Source organism: Meriones unguiculatus, chromosome 8 (genome assembly GCF_030254825.1).
Source record: "Meriones unguiculatus strain TT.TT164.6M chromosome 8, Bangor_MerUng_6.1, whole genome shotgun sequence".
NCBI classification, from domain to species: domain Eukaryota; kingdom Metazoa; phylum Chordata; class Mammalia; order Rodentia; family Muridae; genus Meriones; species Meriones unguiculatus.
The window spans coordinates 18,166,302-18,183,241 of NC_083356.1; the positions used below are offsets into that span (position 1 = coordinate 18,166,302).

At 52.6% G+C, this 16,940-nt stretch overlaps 1 protein-coding gene across 3 annotated transcripts in view; it reads left to right on the forward strand.

The window, feature by feature from the left end:
• The window catches only part of Efcab6 (EF-hand calcium binding domain 6), a 184,841-nt gene that overhangs the window by 123,779 nt on the left and 44,122 nt on the right, over nt 1-16,940 (forward strand). The window contains exons 18-21 of one of the 3 annotated variants that reach the window (XM_060388917.1): nt 2,060-2,174; nt 4,430-4,563; nt 7,619-7,851; nt 14,143-14,239. In XM_060388917.1, coding sequence (XP_060244900.1) covers nt 2,060-2,174; nt 4,430-4,563; nt 7,619-7,851; nt 14,143-14,239 — 579 coding nt within the window. Of the gene's footprint in view, nt 1-2,059; nt 2,175-4,429; nt 4,564-7,618; nt 7,852-13,889; nt 14,008-14,142; nt 14,240-16,940 lie in introns of those variants that run through there. The other 2 variants (XM_060388918.1, XM_021630901.2) reach the window with 2 other exon arrangements.

Here is a 16,940-nt window from a genome sequence, read left to right on the forward strand (position 1 = left end):
TGTTTTTTTTTTTTTTTTGTGAAAGGACTAAGCAGGAGGACTTGGCAGTGAATAATTCATGTGTGATTGTTTTCAAAATATGAAGTTTTAAAGTGAGTAACCCATCTATTCACTCCTGAGACCTATTGCCTCTGGGTGCTTCTGTGTGGGCTGCAGTGTTCCATCTAAATGCTTGCTGGGCCCCGTGCTGTGACAGCAGCCTCCACAGAGCTGGGCCTGGGAACGCAGGCAGAGAACAGGACAGATGGCGTGGGATTCCCAAAGGGTGGCCTTGGAGTTCAACACCTCTCCTCAGCAACGCCACAACCCCCGAGGCTCCTAGTCCCGTGCTCAGCACACTATGGCCTGTCTACACACACCTGTGCACACACATGCACGCACACAGGCACTCACACTCAAGGCTGAGGCCAGGAAGGATATATCAGCCATCTTCCCACTGTTGATCTGCAGCTCCCTACACCCTTTCCCTGCACACCAGAAAGAATGGGCAACACGGAAATGAACAGTGGCTACTATAGTTGGAGCCAAATCCAGGCTGTTCGGGAGGTTCAAAGTCTGCAGCCAAGTTGGAAGGCAGTACCTCAAAGCCTTGCTCTGTCCAACTGGGGAGGGACAAGACACTTTCTGAAGCCTCCAGGGAAGATGCAGGCACTAGAAAGGACCTGTTCACAGCACCTTAGTGGCCTCCTGCACACTCCCATTTGGGGGGGGGGGGGGTTATGAGGTATTAGCCAAGACTCCAGTTAGCCTGTCCTGTGTTTCCGGTTGGGATTTGGGTGAGGACCAGGGTTGCATAGTAGGCAGCCCCTCTTTCTCTGTGTGTGTACAGCACACTTCTAACTCCCCATCCTTTTCCTGTCCTGGTTTCCTTACTCCAACGAGTTGGTTTTCGAGCAGAACCAGGTTTGAGACCCAGCCCCGCCACTCCCAGGTCAGGTGACCAGGGCAAGTCAATAGCTTCAGTTTCCAGATCTTTATACCGGGGTTCCAAAAGGTCCTTTCTCTGAGATCCTGATGGGATGAAATGAGATGTACTGGGGTACCATAGAGAGCTCAGCACTGTGCAGGGCATGCAGTCAGAGATCAGCATCACACAGTGAGGATGAGGGAAGGGGGTCCAGCCCTATCTTACGCCTACACCCAGACCTGCCCCTGCTGGCCCTCTGCTCTTGGCTTAGGGCAACACCAGAACCATCTGACTCTGTCAGCTCATGCCCATGTCTTCCCCATGCTGTGTGATCCTGAGAAAAGGGGGATGCCAGTGCCAGGCTCCTGAGATACTTCTTTTCATTGCCAAGGCTCGAGCCAAGCTAAGTGAGCAATGGAGGCAGGCTTGGTGGGCCGTATGGAACCCGTCACATGAAGTCTGTGTTCCACAGAGCCTGGGCATCACAAGCTGGTGTCTACTAGATTACGCAACTCCTCCGGATTGCCCATGCCAACTGCTCCTCAAAGGGCAAGGTGCACAGGAACACAGCTGGCTACTGCGGTGTCTGTGCCATGGCATCTGGCCTATGAACTCCTTCCCTGTACTGACCAGTGTCAGGCCACATGGAGAGGATAGCACAGATTGCGGTGTCCAGCTGGTGCCCCTGGACCTTCCTGGCACTGGCACTGTCTCCTGGTGGTGAGTTTCAGGAGAATTTATACTCAGTTGAGGGACAATCTTATTTTACCTCCTGAAACTGACTTTATTGTGCCTTCGATTCCCAGGAAGTAAGTAAAAAAAAAAAAAAAAAAAAAAAAAGCTAACTTCCAAGACTCAGAGGCTACTCAGGAGATAAGAGAGCTGGGCACCTTGACTGGCAGGGCCTTGGCAAAGCACTGCTGAGCTGGCTGTGTCTGAGGGTCATACGGCCTGTGCCCTTTGTTGACTCACAAGCCCCACAAACAAGCCTGGCCTCTGTCTAGGGACACGGGAAGCTGGCCCCACCCTCGGCAGCCATGGGCGGGGTAGGGGCCAGACAAGTAATAATGACTGTTAGAGCCCGCAGAGGCACAGAGGAATATGGGACAGACAGCCTGATGCCTCTCTCCTTCTTGCTCTCTTCCCTGCTAGGTCCTAGAAGAATGTGAGATGCCTATGAATGACAACCAGTATTCACAGTTGGCCTCCAAGATAGGCTTCAAGAAGGAGGGCATGAGCTACCAGGACTTCGCCATGGGATTTGAAGGTAGCCAGCTGGCAGGTGCTCAAGTCTCTTGGGGCCTGATGGCACCACAGGTCTTTCCTGGCAGTGCCACCAGTTTGCTCATGTGACAAGAGCCTTAGCTGAGAGGTGGGAGCCACCTTTACCTAATCCTACCTGTGTTCCAGCCTTTTCATCAGATCTTTGGGAGTGGGCTGTGGACTTAGAGCTCTGGATGGGCCTGAGAGTGCTTCCTCAGACCCACATCACTGCCGTTAAGACTTTCCTCTATGAAAGATGGTTACGGGAGTGCTGGGGATGTAGTTTAATGCCAGAGGTCTGGCCTGGCATGCACGACGCTGTGGGTTCAAACTGGCAATACTGGGGAATGGACACACACACACACACTTAAAAATTAGCGATACAGCCCGCAAGCTCCTTCCTCTTAACAGGTGGGGATGCAGACATTCTAGGTTTGTGCTACACCCAGGACCACCAAGGCCTGTCCTGCCCATCTTTAATGGCCCTTAAAAATTAGGGAGCATATTTTGTGCCATGAAGTAAGGCAGAGCTGAGTTACATCCTTGGCCACTTGTGCTTCCTGCTCTCTGGCAGTCCAGGGCAAGACAGTATAGTCTCTTATGTGAGTAGGGATAAAAGGGCCTAGGGCCCTTTTAAGACTCGAGAGCTGCCACCCTGGGGCCCTTTTAAGACTCCAGGGCTGCCACCCTTTCTCTGCCTCCAGGTCCCTTGGCAAAGCCACCAAGTTCATATACAGAGTCATAGGAATACACTTCTCATTGCTGCAAGAAGCCTGCAGGGTGGCTGGCCGGGTAACTCTGGTGGCCCTGGGCACATGTCCCTTGCCCTGTCACTGGCTTTGAGGGGTGACTTCCTTGCCTCTCGAGAGTCTGCCACAGGCAGCGCCCTTACTTCTACATGGAGAGAGAGGTCCCACCCCTGTATGTGGGTGGGGGTGGGGGGCGCTGGGCAGCCACAGTCTGTCTAACTTGACACCCATGAAGGGAAATGCAGGAAGGAGAGAACTCCTGAGGCATACCTGCCGGGCAGGGTGCTTAGGTCACCTGCCTGAGGCCAGCGCTGGGAGAGCGCTGTCCCGATCCTCCTCTTCCTGCCCGTCCTCTCCCTGGCCTGTCCCTGCCACTCTGTGTATCTGTCCTCTGACCCACAGACCCAGCTGCTTCGGGAAAGGAAAGTCAGGCTCCAGTGACCTAGGGTGTGTATGCGTGTGTGTGTGTGTGTGTTCGTGTGTGCGTGCGTGTTGGCTACTGCACAGGGATCAGCTCAGATGGTCTGCTAAGGAATAAGTAGCCCCTACTTTAAGATAGAGAAAATAGAAGGCAGGAAGCTCTGACCCCATCCTGTCATCTCCCAAAGAGCCCACATGTTACTGCAGCCATGTCCTAGAATGCATAGCCTGATGATACTACCTGGTAAGCACGGGATGAGTGACGAGGCCATAAATGGCCGTCAAATGTCTAGCCCTGCAGCCCCGAGCACTGTCTTAGGCAGCCAGGGGCCCCGGGAGCCCCATTTACAGCACACCATACTCTGCCTTGTACTGAAAGGGCCTGTGGGAATCTGGTTCTTCATGTAATTAGAAGGGTCTGGCTCTGAGACCCTGCCCCCGAGCCGCTCTGTCATCCTTACGGGACAGTTAGAGAGGCCTCTTTGTGAGGGATGTGTCCATTGGTGATGCGGTCAGCTCCCAACCTCAGTACTCACACAGTTCCACCCCGTCACTCGCCAAACAAGTGTCACATGCTCACCATATGCCAGAATCTCTGCTAAGGGCAGATCTGCTCCCTGCCCGGAGTCCCCCAGAGTCCAAGGCTGTGAACTCTGGGACGTCCCCCTGGCATGCTGACATCAGTGATGCCCCATGGCAAGGACACATGGAGGAAAGCCTGCCGAATTAATGGGCAGGAACTGGTCTTCCTCTCCTCTCCAGAGAGCAAGGAAGGGGCCAAAGTCCTCCTCTGGCCCCGGGAATCAGGAGACGAACCTAGGAAGGACAGAAGCGTGGGGCAGGGGTACACACCAAGGGTTTAGGGTGCCTGTGCCCCATGTTGTAGGGACCAAGCTCCTCGTTAGATAAGAGCCTTCCTGGGATGTGGTGGGAGGGAAGGGAGGTGGGTCCCGAAAACACTGCTGTGCCGAAACCATGGAGAGCTATGCTGTGTGGGGCGTCCGTCAACCGGGCTTCAGAAGGGAGGGCGCTGAGGGAGACACGGGCGTGGGTGCAGAGCTAATGGAAGGCTCCCTCTTGATCCTCCCAGACACGTTGCAGAGTGGGCTGGAAACGGTTTCCCTGCGGCCACACTCCAGCACAAAAATGAACCCTGACGACTTCTTCATCTCTGCAGAAGAATGCGTGAAACTTTTCCCCAAGAAAGTGAAGGAGTCCTTCCGGGTAACACATGACTCTCCACCTCATAGCTTCTTTAAGGTTCTGCCCTGCTCCCCCCACCCCCACAGCTCACACAAGTGTGAGTTCTGGTATCCGGTCAGGCCTGGTGGCTCCGGGGGACACACAGAAACAGGGACTAAGCTGGGGTGGGGAGCCTGACTCTGAGACCCCGCCCTGCTGAGATGCACAATCAACACTGAGGGTAGAAATGAGGAACCCCTCTTCTCAGGGAGCCTGGCCACCCTCTGGACAGTGGGATCCTGCACACACCCATTTGCACTTGTTCACTCACCAAACAAATGTTGCACGATCATTGCATGGCAGCTTCTGTGCTAGACGCTGGGGTGCCCTGCTGCCCTGGAATCTTCTCTTGTCCAAATACAGATAGTGAGAGGCAACTCATAGACACTGGCTGGCTTGGTAGAGTGCTGTGGGACAAGGCAAGGTCCCCTAAGGTGAACTCCCCAGAGGAGGAAAGGGTTCCTGCTCATGGCAGGAAAGGAAGGAGAAGGCAGACGGGAGCCCAGCCCAAGCTGGTCAGGGATCCACAGGGCTCTCTAGAGGAAGGCACACAGCAGGACAGAAGCACGGTTGCCTGCACAGGAGACATGCAAGGGGCAAGGTAGACAGGGGGCCCAGACTCCACGGTAAGAAGTAGGAAGGGTTTAGAGAAGGAAGATGAGCTTAATAATGGTGCCCCTGTGAGGGCAGAACACTCGGCTTAGTGGGAATCCACTCCTAACTGGAGAGGATAGTGGCCAGGTAGGTAGGCCACTGGGAGGCAGCAGACAAGGCTGGGGAGGAAGATGGGAGAACCAGAGACCCCGTGCTGACCTGAGGACATGCCCTGGTAGGAGTCACATCCATGTCCTCTCTGGCCCCCGTGGGCTGGACCATCAGTCACCTGGCTGCCATGGGCATGCTCAGCAGCACGCCTCTGGCTGTGTCCACAGATGAGGCTTTTGCACCTTGTCCTGCTCCTTTAGACAGGAGCACGATGACGCAGACCCACGGGAAGGTGGCATAAGCTACCTTTCTGTTCTCCATTTTCCACCACCTACTATGCCTCTGACCCAACAGGGTGCCTTATCCACACGTGGCTCTGCTTCTATCTGGCTCTGCTCTGGCATGGCCCTCATTGCATTTGCACGTTCTCTCTCTCTCTCTCTCCTGAGCAAGCCCTCCTCTCCTTTGGGACGGCTCTGGCCACTCTGGTTTCCTGTCCTCCTTAAGCCCTCCATGTGAGCCACACGGATCTGCTGGCTCCTAGGGCACTCGGCCTGCAGGCCCTTGGGAGCAGAGTGAACCAGAATCCTCTTCATGCCTTCACCGCTCAGCACAGTCCTCCAAGTCTCTTCACTGCTCGGCACAGTCCCGCCTGCTTGCCACACAGGATGATGACTGCTTAGTTGGTAGATAAGTGAGGTTTCACCTATGCCAGATGGTGAACACAAGGGGCTGCCTTAGTCTCAGCTCCCCTATGGAGCAGAGACTGGGGAACCTGGTGCTCAGAGATGGAGAGAAACGCAGAGCATACTCGGCCTCATTTACCCAACAAGCTTTGGCACATTCGAGTACAGGGCATAGCACAAGTACAGGCAGATGGAAGCACAAGTCTTGTGCTGGTGAATCAACCTTCAGGCAGAGGCAAAGAGTAAGGCAGAAACAAGCTTTGCAGAGACCGTGACTGGAGGGCAGGCTCATTGACATGGCCCGAGGCAGCCGTGGGCATCAGCAGCAGGGGGATGGGAAGGGATAGGAGTTCATGAGTTGGGCTCTTTGTAAGGGAGGCACAGAGCACAGGGGCTGGACCACACGACAGGGATTATCTGATGCAGATGAGACAGTAGCCAGGATTTTGTTAGATTCTGAGGGATGGGGGCTTTAAGTGGGGTTGAGGAGGTGGGCTTGAAGGGTAGGTTCCAGGTGCAGGGAGCACGTGGTATGGGTGACACATGCATGAGACATAGACGGGAAGACTTGGGACTCTGAGTATGTGGTCTGAGCAGTAAGTCAGAGCAAGCTACCTTGCCTCTACCAAGGCAAGAAGCCTGGGAGAATTGACTGAGCAAGAGGTTTGGTCTTGTTCAGTCTGGACATGGTGCCTAGACTGGAGTATGAGACACTCAGAGCTGGAGTTGGAGGGAAACAGTGAACAGATGGGTTTAGAGCCTCTGCTGAGTGGGCTCCAGCAGAGGCCCCTCCCCTCAGCATGACGGTGACAGAGGCAGAGCCGGGTCATCTAAAGCCATCCCCATGGCATTCAGCACAGTGACTGCACACAGCACTGTCTGGTGACTGGATCAGTGTGCAAACTCAGCTGGAACTTTTCACAAAATCCCAAAGCATTTAATTAGACACGAACACGGAACAGGCCAACTCATATTCTGAACAACTGCTGTTGGGGATGGGATCGGTGTGGTGCTTCCCAGACAAGTTCCCAGGACAGGGCTGTGTGAGGGATCTCCAGAAACAGGGTGCTGGGACCATGCCAACAGCTTTGCAGGAGAGATGCAATGTGTATTGTGGCCCAACTTGGTCCAGAAAGAGTCTCAACTGACAAAGTGGCAAACAGCTCAAAACACACTCACAAAACATCCCAAGTGGCCCCCAAAGGGTGGTGCATTCTTTGGCGATCTTATAGATAAGAAACAAGAGGTGTCAAGGATAGATGCCTTACCCAAAGCCACACTGCCTGGCCTGTGCCCAGCCTTCTAGATAGAGCCATGGCGCAGGCGGCTCCTGGGTGTGAGTGCCGGCATAGGGTTTGCTTACCTAAAAAGAGAAGTGGCCAGAGACTTGGAACGCTCCAGGGCAGGGAGAGCTCTACATCCCCCAGGAAGCCTACCTACTCTCCCCACTCTCCACATGCTGTCTCAAGCTGCCCACGATCTCCAACTCCAGGTTTCCCGCCCCCGGGAGAAGAATCTAGGACCAGGACAGGAGCCGTAGCATCCCCCAGGAGCCTCCCCGGAAGCAATGTCCCTGCAGGGGGGTGGCTGTGAGGGGTGCACGGGCGGGGAAGGGAAGTGCGTTGACGTGTGTGTTTTGTTTCTAGGACCCCTACTCTGCCTTCTTTAAAATAGACACTGACAGAGATGGCATAATCAACATGCATGATCTTCACAGATTGCTACAGTACCTACTGCTCAACATGAAGGACGAAGAGTTTGAGCGCTTCCTCGGCCTCCTGGGCTTGAGACTTGGCATCACCCTAAACTTCCGGGAGTTTCAGAACCTGTGTGAGAAGAAACCCTGGAAATCAGACGAGGCACCGCAAAGGCTCCTTCGGTAAGCAGGCGGGTGTGTGAGCAGGGCCGTCGGTATGTGCTAGTCCCGGAAGGCTGGCTGTTCTGCTGCAGCCCCAATGGGACACAGAAGTGACCCTGGAGCCACCTTTCTTTTTTTTTGAGTTTAAGAGAACACACACACAAACACACATGCACACAGCACACTACATGGTAGGTGGAACAATCAGACACTCCTGGTTTCACCGTGGGGAGCGTCTCTCCATAGCTAAGTGCTTATCCTCTCAGGCTTTTTCACATATGTGCAAATGCATGCACATACTTGTCCGTCTCTCTGCATGGAGTTGGGTGTGTGGCTTTCTGCTCAGCCTTTGAAGGCTGAAGCGTCAGAAACCTTTGGACACACACTTCGAGGCCACTGCGGGGCAGGTTGGGGCTGCAAGGGAACAAAGGTTCTGGGGTTTCTTGTCAGGTAACTCATGAACTGTCCATATGACCAGGGTGTGTCCCCATCTCCCCCCCCCCCCCTCTGCTCCAGGTGTTCATCCAGGCCGTGGGTGAGAATGTAGGGAGGCACAGACCCATCCGTGGCATCTTCTCAGGAGACACAGGGACCTGCTTCCAGCTTATCCCGGCCAGCAGAGCCCCTAAACCCCCTCCTGGCCCACAAGGCCTCACTGCAGCCAGGAGGAGAGTGTCAGTGTCCACTCAGGGTTCACTGTATGCCTGTCTGACCTTCTTAGATCAGAGTGGGACCACCACCTAAGAGACGCCTGTCATCGGTGTGCTCATTGTCATCCATAGAAAGCTGCCGCGTCAGCAGAGTCGCTGGTCTTGCCTTGACAGTTACTGCATCATTCTTTTTACAGGGTTTGTGTGTATGTATGTGTATGTGCATGTGTGGGTGTGTATACATGTGTGTGGAGGTCAGAGATTAGCCTCAGGTCAACCCCAGTGGTGTTCCTCAGGAGCCATCTACCTTATCTTTGAGACAGTGCCTATCGCTGAGATCTGGGAATCACTTCGTGGCTAGACTGGCTGGTCACTGAGCCCAGAATTCCCATCTCCACCCCCCTAGCACTGTGATTACAAGCATGTGCCACCACAGCCAGCTTTTTACATGGCTGCTGGGGCTAAAACTTGGGTCCTCATGTTGGTAAGGCAGGTACTCACAAACTGAGACGTCTTCCTAGCCCATTACTCTTGACCCAGACACTGACTGGGGCTCCCCCACCCACCCACATACCCCGGTGCCTATGGCTCCAGGGAGGGGCTGCAGGCGAGCATTCCTTGTATCTAGGTACACGGAGCTGCCAGAGGCATGACCCTGTCACCCTGGTAAGACTTGGCAAAGCTACAGAGAGCCTTTGGCCATGAACTTTGCTTAATTCCCCCAGAATTCATGCATTTATTCCTGGGAGGAAAAGCAAGAAGATGGCTATAAATCCTAGGCAGAGTGATCACACAACACATGAGCTGAATGCCATGTTCCCCCTCAGGTCCTAAGGGGTGTTAATGTCAGATTTGACTACTTAGCATTGAGATGGAACCAGGACAGTCCCACCAGGGAGTTAAGAGATAGATGGCTCATTATTAGGTGTGCTCACGGACCACACAGAGGGCCTGAGTTTGACGTCCAGGCTCACAAGCACCCGTAACCCCAGATGCAAGGGATCTGATACCGTCCTCTGATCTCCATGGGGCACCTGCATTCAAATGCATGTGTCCACTCACAGATGCACACACACATAATTCAGACTAAAGCGTGGAGGGCTAGAGAGATGGCAAACCTGCATCGCTCTTGCAGAGGACCCAGCTTTGGTGTCCAGTACCCAAGCTAGGCACCTCACAACCGCCTGTAACTCCAGCTCCAGGCAGACCTGAATATTCGGCCTCCTTGGGCAACTGTACTCACATGCACTTATCACAGACTCATGCACACACAGACACATAGATTATACAAAGTGAATAAACTGTAATTAATAAAAAAATAAATTTTAAAAAAGAATAATTAAAAAAAAATCTGGCCAAAGAATATTTTGGAGAATGCGTTCAGAGTAGCTATGGAAATTTCCAGCACCAGAGCATAGACTCACCCGTCTAGTGATCTGTCCTGGCTCGTATCGGTTCGCTTGCTGGATATTTGCAATAGTCTAACACAGTGCTGGGCATTGTCCTGGGCCTTGGTGGTGCAGATGTGAACAGGACCCAATGCTGCGCCAGGAGCTCAGGCTGGAAGCTGAGATGGGCACAGCAGTAAAGTGCCACACTGAGACACGAGGAGGGCAGAGAGGTATCCAGAAGAAGTGGGTACACTTGAGCTGGGCCTTGGAGTGTGGGTGGGAATCTGTCGATTGACAGAAGGCTGTTAAAGGCCAGAGAACGACATCTCAAAACTCACAGAGCAGAAGTTGCAGGCACATTCAGAAGTTGCTGGTGGAGGCATGGCTGCACGGTTAGAGATGGGGGGAAGGAGTCGGGCCAGGGCAGAGGATGAAGCAGCCCCTCACAGGTGGCAGAGTTGCCCATTTCCAGCAGGTAGGTAGGTTTATGTGCTGCAGGATGAAGAAGTCAGACTGTACTGTGGAACGATCCTTCAGCAGCTCCAGAGTAGAGGATGAATCTGGGGAGCAGAGCCTAGGTCCTAGTGGGACAGGCCTCCAGGCACTGGGGAGACACAGTTCCAAGACCGGAAGCAAGACACGGCTTTAAGAGAGTGCTGCCCTCCTGGCCAGACCCTGTGCTGGGCTTCCTGATACCCCATGGGCCCTGTCAGGTGGCCGTCCTGTCTGACCCTAGGGAGGGAGGAGCTAAGTCTAAGAGGAGAGTTAGAGGGACCCCAAGGAGAAGTGGAGGGCAGGGAGGAAAATGGTTTCTCCCAGAGCCTGGCCCTTTCCACAGAGCCACCTGACCCCATTCATTTCTAGAAACCTCCTGTCCCCATGGCTGGGCCCCCTCCACTCTGGACCTCCCCTGCCCCTTGACTTCAAGAGCTTATTGCTCTGTGGAAGAGAGAATGAGCTACTGTTTGCTTCATAGCTACAAACAGTTTCTCTCTTTGCAGACCCTGCTGGAATGGCTGGGTCCCGTCTCCCGCTCTCCTGTTAAACACAGCAGCCCGGGCCATCTCACCCCTCACCATCATACAAGTTCATGCACTGTCATGGGGCCTTGTCACAAAGGTACACTGTGCAGGTCCCTATCACGGAACACTGTGCAGTCAGCTGCCGCCTGCTGGGTGACCAACACAGGGAGCTCTCCAGGTCTCCACTTGTTCTCAGAGATGCTCCCGTGATCTGTGCCTCCCTCGGGGCCATTCTACCACAGACTCTCATGACACTGAAGCCCCTCTGTGTCTCCTCCTGTAGCCCTCTGAGAACTGAGCACAAATTCTAAACCGAACCCTGTGGAGGGGCGGTAGAGATTTCTTAAAGGCACAGTGAACCCTGGGCTCTGCAGTGAGAAACTCGAGGGGCAAGTTCATGGGGCTGTGCCTGTCAGCACCCTCTCCCCCTGCCAGGGTGTCAGTCAGCTCATCCTTGTTATGGCTTTCTTTATAAAACGTCTCTCTCTCTCTCTCTCTCTCTCTCTCTCTCTCTCTCTCTGTGTGTGTGTGTGTGTGTGTGTGTGTGTGTGTGTGTGTGTGTGTGTGTGTGTTATGGGGGACGGCATGCCCATGGAGGACAAAGGGTATTAGGTCCCTGAAGCTGGAATTATAGACACTCACGAGCTGCTTGGTGTGTGGCAAGCCCCCTTCCTCCCCCATCTCAGTTTCTTAGAACTTCCATGTATCCAACCTTCTCAAGGGTTCACCCTTTGCTCCTGTCAGGCCTCTGGGCTGCGCAGCCACTGTAGGATCTCATGGCTTCAGCATTGCGCGCGCTGACACATTTTTTACCTTGATAGTTAACGTGACATTCTTGGTTTTTTATAACAATGGAATTTTGGGTCATATCTTAGGCGCTTGCAGTATTTCATTGTGCCACTATGGGCCTGTTAGAATTATCTGTAGTGTGTTGACTGGTTGGCCTGTCTCGGTAGGCACTTGACTCAGTTTCTTTAGCCTGAGAGTCCTGGCCTTCCTCCTAAGGCTACAGGACTCTTGACGCTATGCAAACCTTTACGGCACTGCTCCAGGGACCCCGTGTTACACTCCTAGGGCTGGGCCCAGTGGCAGTGTTAGCCCCAGAGCCATAGCTGTGCCCATAACAGAGAGCATGTTTGTGTCTTCCCAGAACACCAGAAGCTGTTAACAGTCCTGAGTTCACAAACTGCCTCAAATTTACCAAGTACTTCTCCCTCATTTTCCTTGATTTCTATGGCCATTGGTCATGAGCTCTTGTTATCCATTTCATTTTTGTGTGGATTGTTTCATTGTTGTTGTTTTATCTTCTTGAGGCAGATCTCTTCATATAGCCCAAGCTGGCCTTGGAACTCACACATTTTTTTCTGTCTTTGCCCTGAGCCCTGATATTACAGACACACACTGCATGTCCTGCTTTTATTCTAGTCTTAGTAACTCTCAGATTCCAGTCATCTGTAGGTGCAGTGTCTTCAAAAGGGCTAATGAGTTCAGAAGGACTGTGCTGGAGGCCCAGATCCCAGGCTGATGCAGGACAAGTGTCTGTAGGGGACAGATCAGTCTTCCTGTAGCCTCCAAAGCAGGATGCCCAGGGCACAAAGTTTCCAAGTGCAGGTCAGCACGGCAGGCTGTTCTGAGTGACAGTTTGGAGTGGCCCATGTGTGTCACAACATGAGAACCTGCCCCTGAACTGGAGCCTGCTGACAGTTTTCTTGGGTGACTGGGTGGCTGGGCCTTGTGCCCTCCCTGTCTCATCTCAGGGTACTCCTCTTGATAGGCCAGGTGAGGGGCCTACATCTGGCAGGACAGAAAAGCTCGTGTGCCTGGCATTTCTGATAGGATCCCACCTCTTCACAGGTGTTGTTACTTACTGGTGCAGATAAATTATTTACCAGTTTGGGGCTCCCGCTGTGCTGGCAGATGGCGGTTGTTTACTTGTGTAAACAGGATACAGCCGCCTAGCTGACTGCTTAAAGCGACTCAGGTCAGCATGCTACATTAGAAAGTGAAGACAGAGCAAGGCTGCCAAAAGCTGCTGTTCTGCGTGGTGTAGGGTCACCCAGGGAGGCCAGGCTCCACCCCTCAGCGTCTCACTGGACTTCCATCCACCCAAGCCAGTGGAGAAAAACACCACAGTCCTGCCAGCCTTCCCAGGCCCCCAGGGGGCCACAGCCACAGGGCCAGGGTGGCAGAGCAGCGGATCCTTTCCCACCCTTGAAGTTCCGTGATTCTGAGGAGTCCAGTAGGCAGTTGGACAGCAATGGCGAAGAAACATGGGTGAGGCCAGATACTCGTGGCATTGCTCTGTGGGTAGAAGGAATGTGTAGTCAGTGGTACCAGAAGCAAGTGGGAGAGGCAAGATGGAGCCGTACCAGGAGGCAGGTAGAGAGGGCCCAGGGCAGACACTGACCAGGCCAGTGGTCTCAGCTGTCCAGTTTCCAGATCTTCTAAGTGGGCAGAACAGCCCAGCTGTCCATCTCTCTCTCTCTATCCACAGCTGCCATCGTGCCTCACGCAGGCCTGTCAAGGGCCAACAGCACAAAGTCTTTTTAAGCGTCCCGTATCAATATATACTATAAATATAATGGAATTGTGATGTCCTTTGAATCCTATAAGCTTGACTTTTGAATATTGGCTGTGGTAGAGGTGGTAGGTGTGATGTCTCAGTGGTTAGCGGCATGCCCCACTCCTACGGAGACCCCAAGTTCAGGTCCCAGCAGCTCACAGCCACCTGCAGCCCAGCTCCTCTGGGGGTACCTGCACTCACTTGCACACTTACTGCCCCCCCATACATGCATATCATTAGAAATAATAAAAATAAGTCTTGAAAAGGAAAAGTACTGGGGGCTGGGAGAAGGGACCTCCGCGCTTCCTAACTGCACCTCTGCTGTTCAGCTGGACTTGCAAAATCAGAACTGAAAGTTGCTAGTCATTTCCTCCTTAAGATACTGAATGTCCTATTACACATACTTTCTGCTTCTCTAAGCCCTCAGGGAGGAAATGGGCCCTATGAGCTTTGTGTGCTGGGGGAAAAAAACAAACAAACAATTTTTCTTAAATCTGAAAATAAAGTTTTAGAGGACCCCTTGCCATGCAGCTGGGGGAAATAAGACTGTTGTAAGAACCGAGTTGGCCCGGATGTGAAACTATAGACCTTAATGGCATCTTCGAGGCACCAGAGGTGGGGGTGGGGGCCCTTGGGATAGTCCAGGCCCCCCACTTCTAAACACAGTTGTTTATTTTTCTTTTCAGATATAAACAGAAGGTGGCAGATTCCGAACTAGCCTGTGACCAGGCTCATCAATACCTTGTCATCAAAGCCAAAACCAGATGGGCAGACCTATCCAAGGTAAGGCCGGGGAAGGGAGCACACTTCCATCCTGCTGCGCTGGCCCAGCTGCTGGAGCAGCGGACATGGGGAGACAGCGCCAGGTACCCACGATGCTGGTTCCCGCTCTTCTTCAGAGCCTTTCCCCAACACCGAATGGTCTTGGCCTTGTTCTAACTAAACGCCATCAGTGACTGCAATTATGATGAAGTCATTTGGATATTTTCATTATTGCTAAGTAACAGGGCTGGTATAACTGCAGAGGCCTGTAACATTCTTCCTCCGCTTTCAACAGCTGAGGAAAGTGAACTCAAAGAAGGAACTCTATTCTTGAAATATTAGCAGCTATCAAAGACGCTTAAAGTTACGATAACAGGCTGGAGAGGTGGCTCAGCAGGTAGAGGAACTTGCTGCCAAGCCTGAAGACCTGAGTTCAATCCCTAGACCTCACACTGTGGAAGGGGAGAGCACCGACTCTTCCACGCGTGCACATGTGCCCACAGATCTAGAGGAAAGAAGTCGCTCATGGTGTATGTGCCTGTTTCCCTAGCATTCTTGAGGCCAAGGTAGTAAGATTACTGTAAGTTCATGGACAGACTGAGCTATATAGGGAGGCCGTAGCTCAAAAGACAAAAAGAAAACGCAGGTGTGGTGGCTCACACTTGTTAACCTAGCTTTAGAGAGGTGGGAGGTAGGATCAGGCGTTCAAGGTCAGCCTCTAACCAGAGTGAGTTTGAGACCAACCTGAGATTCATGACATGCTGTAGAAAAAGAGAAGGGGAAGTGGGGAGAGATAGTAAGTTTTTTAATGGTTTTCAAGTGTTTAATTTGTTTGATTAATCTAAGATAGAATGAGTGTCTTTCAAAAGAACTGATAATTTTAATCCCATGCCCCTGAAGAGCACTGGCCTGAAAATATTTTGTAGATGTTTATTAAAAACCTGCAAGTTGACAAAGACAAAAAACAAACGATACCAAAGACATACCACTAGAGTCTTCCCAAGTAAAGTCTTACTTCCGGGGTCACGGGTGAGAGGAAAGTATGGGCCTCAGGAGTCCATGAGACAGTCCTGTTGTTAGCTTGGGCTTGGGGAGGATTTAAAGTTTAAAGGGAAAGTCAGGAAAAGTCCTCATTGATTTCACATAACAGTCAGCAGGCATTTTCAGAGCTGTTTTATCACATCTCGACAAGATGGCAGGAGGTGCACTTGGCCAGCATGAGCAATCTCCTAAGTTGTGATGTCATGGATATGCCATCTGACAGTGACAGTGACAGCTAAACCTCAGGATACCAGGATGGAATGGGCAAACTGGGTTTCTCCTGAATCTAGGGTATGGGGTCACCAAGGACACAGTGATCCCCCTCTAGGAGGGTCACAGTTGAATGCTGGAGTGCTCCACCTCTGTCTTTATGGGTGACCCTACTGAATCTGATTTGGTCATTTGCGCTTCTGTTGGCTGATTTTTTTTTTTTTTTTTGGCTCCTGCCCAATGCAAAGTTCCGTTGGATTCCCTCAAGCCCTGGCCTGTTCCATACTGTGTTCTCAACAAGGTGTGCTATGGCCCACTGAGGCAGGGCTGCACCCTCCTTTCCTCTGCTTCCTCTTTGCTGTCCTCCCTCTAACATGACAGGTTAACCTCTTTTCTTCTCCCTTCTCCTTATGGCCATCCTCTCCTCCCCCCGCACCTCCCCAGGTGACAGGCTAGCTCTCTTTCCTCTCCTTCCACACTGCTCTTACCCAGGGTCATGTATTTCCATTGGCCATGCTTGTCCTGCGCTTAGTGGGTGGCTCCTGGTTCCTATGTGCAGGTACAGTTGCCAGCTCTGGGACTGTCTAGTTAAGGAAGCTCCATCCTGATCCTAGTTTGCTGAAGGCAGGTGTCACCAGTGAGGGTCAGACTTTGTCATGGGATTCTGCAGCTGTTGAGGTGACTAAGAGACTGTCCAGGCGATGGGTCACACCAGAGGTTTTCAAGCATTGAGCCTGCCTTGTATGATGAATCCCACCTGGCCAAGGCATCCTGTTGGTATCCGCAGTTGGCTCAGTTTGCTGGGACATGCTTGCCCTCAGGAATGATGGGTCTGGAGTTGACTTGTTCAGTGCCATCTGAACGCTGGGCTCACAGAGTGAGGGAGGAAGGGTTCTTGTGGCTTCTGTCTTCCTGGCACCTTGGGCTTCCTGTGCACACCTGTCTGCCCTGACAGGTTGTACACCTGTGTGTCTCCGCACTAGGCAGTGGCTTGCCTTCCAGCCTCGCTCTTAACACATCTAGCAACCTGCGCTGGTTCTGTTTGCTCAGGGGTTCACATGCCATCAGGATGGCACAAGGCATTCCAAGATCCCTGCATGCCAGGCCCATGCTAGGACCCACGGCCGACAGCTTGGTTATATTTAAGCTTCGACTCTGCCGGGGGTAGCAGATTGTAGAATGCAAATACGTGATTTAAAGAGATGAAAGGAGTCACCTGTTGTCTTAGGCCGGCAGTCAGCACACTTCCGCAGAGACCAGACAGAATGTATTTTGGGTGGCGTGTCACTACCTAGCTCTCCCCTGCAGCCCCGACCCTCACAGTGGAGCTCACCATTCCAACAGGTGTAGGATTATCTCCTTTAGTTCAGTCCGCAGATTGTTAGCGAGGAACCAGCCTTTCTGTGAAACGCTTGCTGGAGTCTTTTTTTTTTCTTTTGCTGCCCTACCTTGATCTCGGTGAAGATCTTCC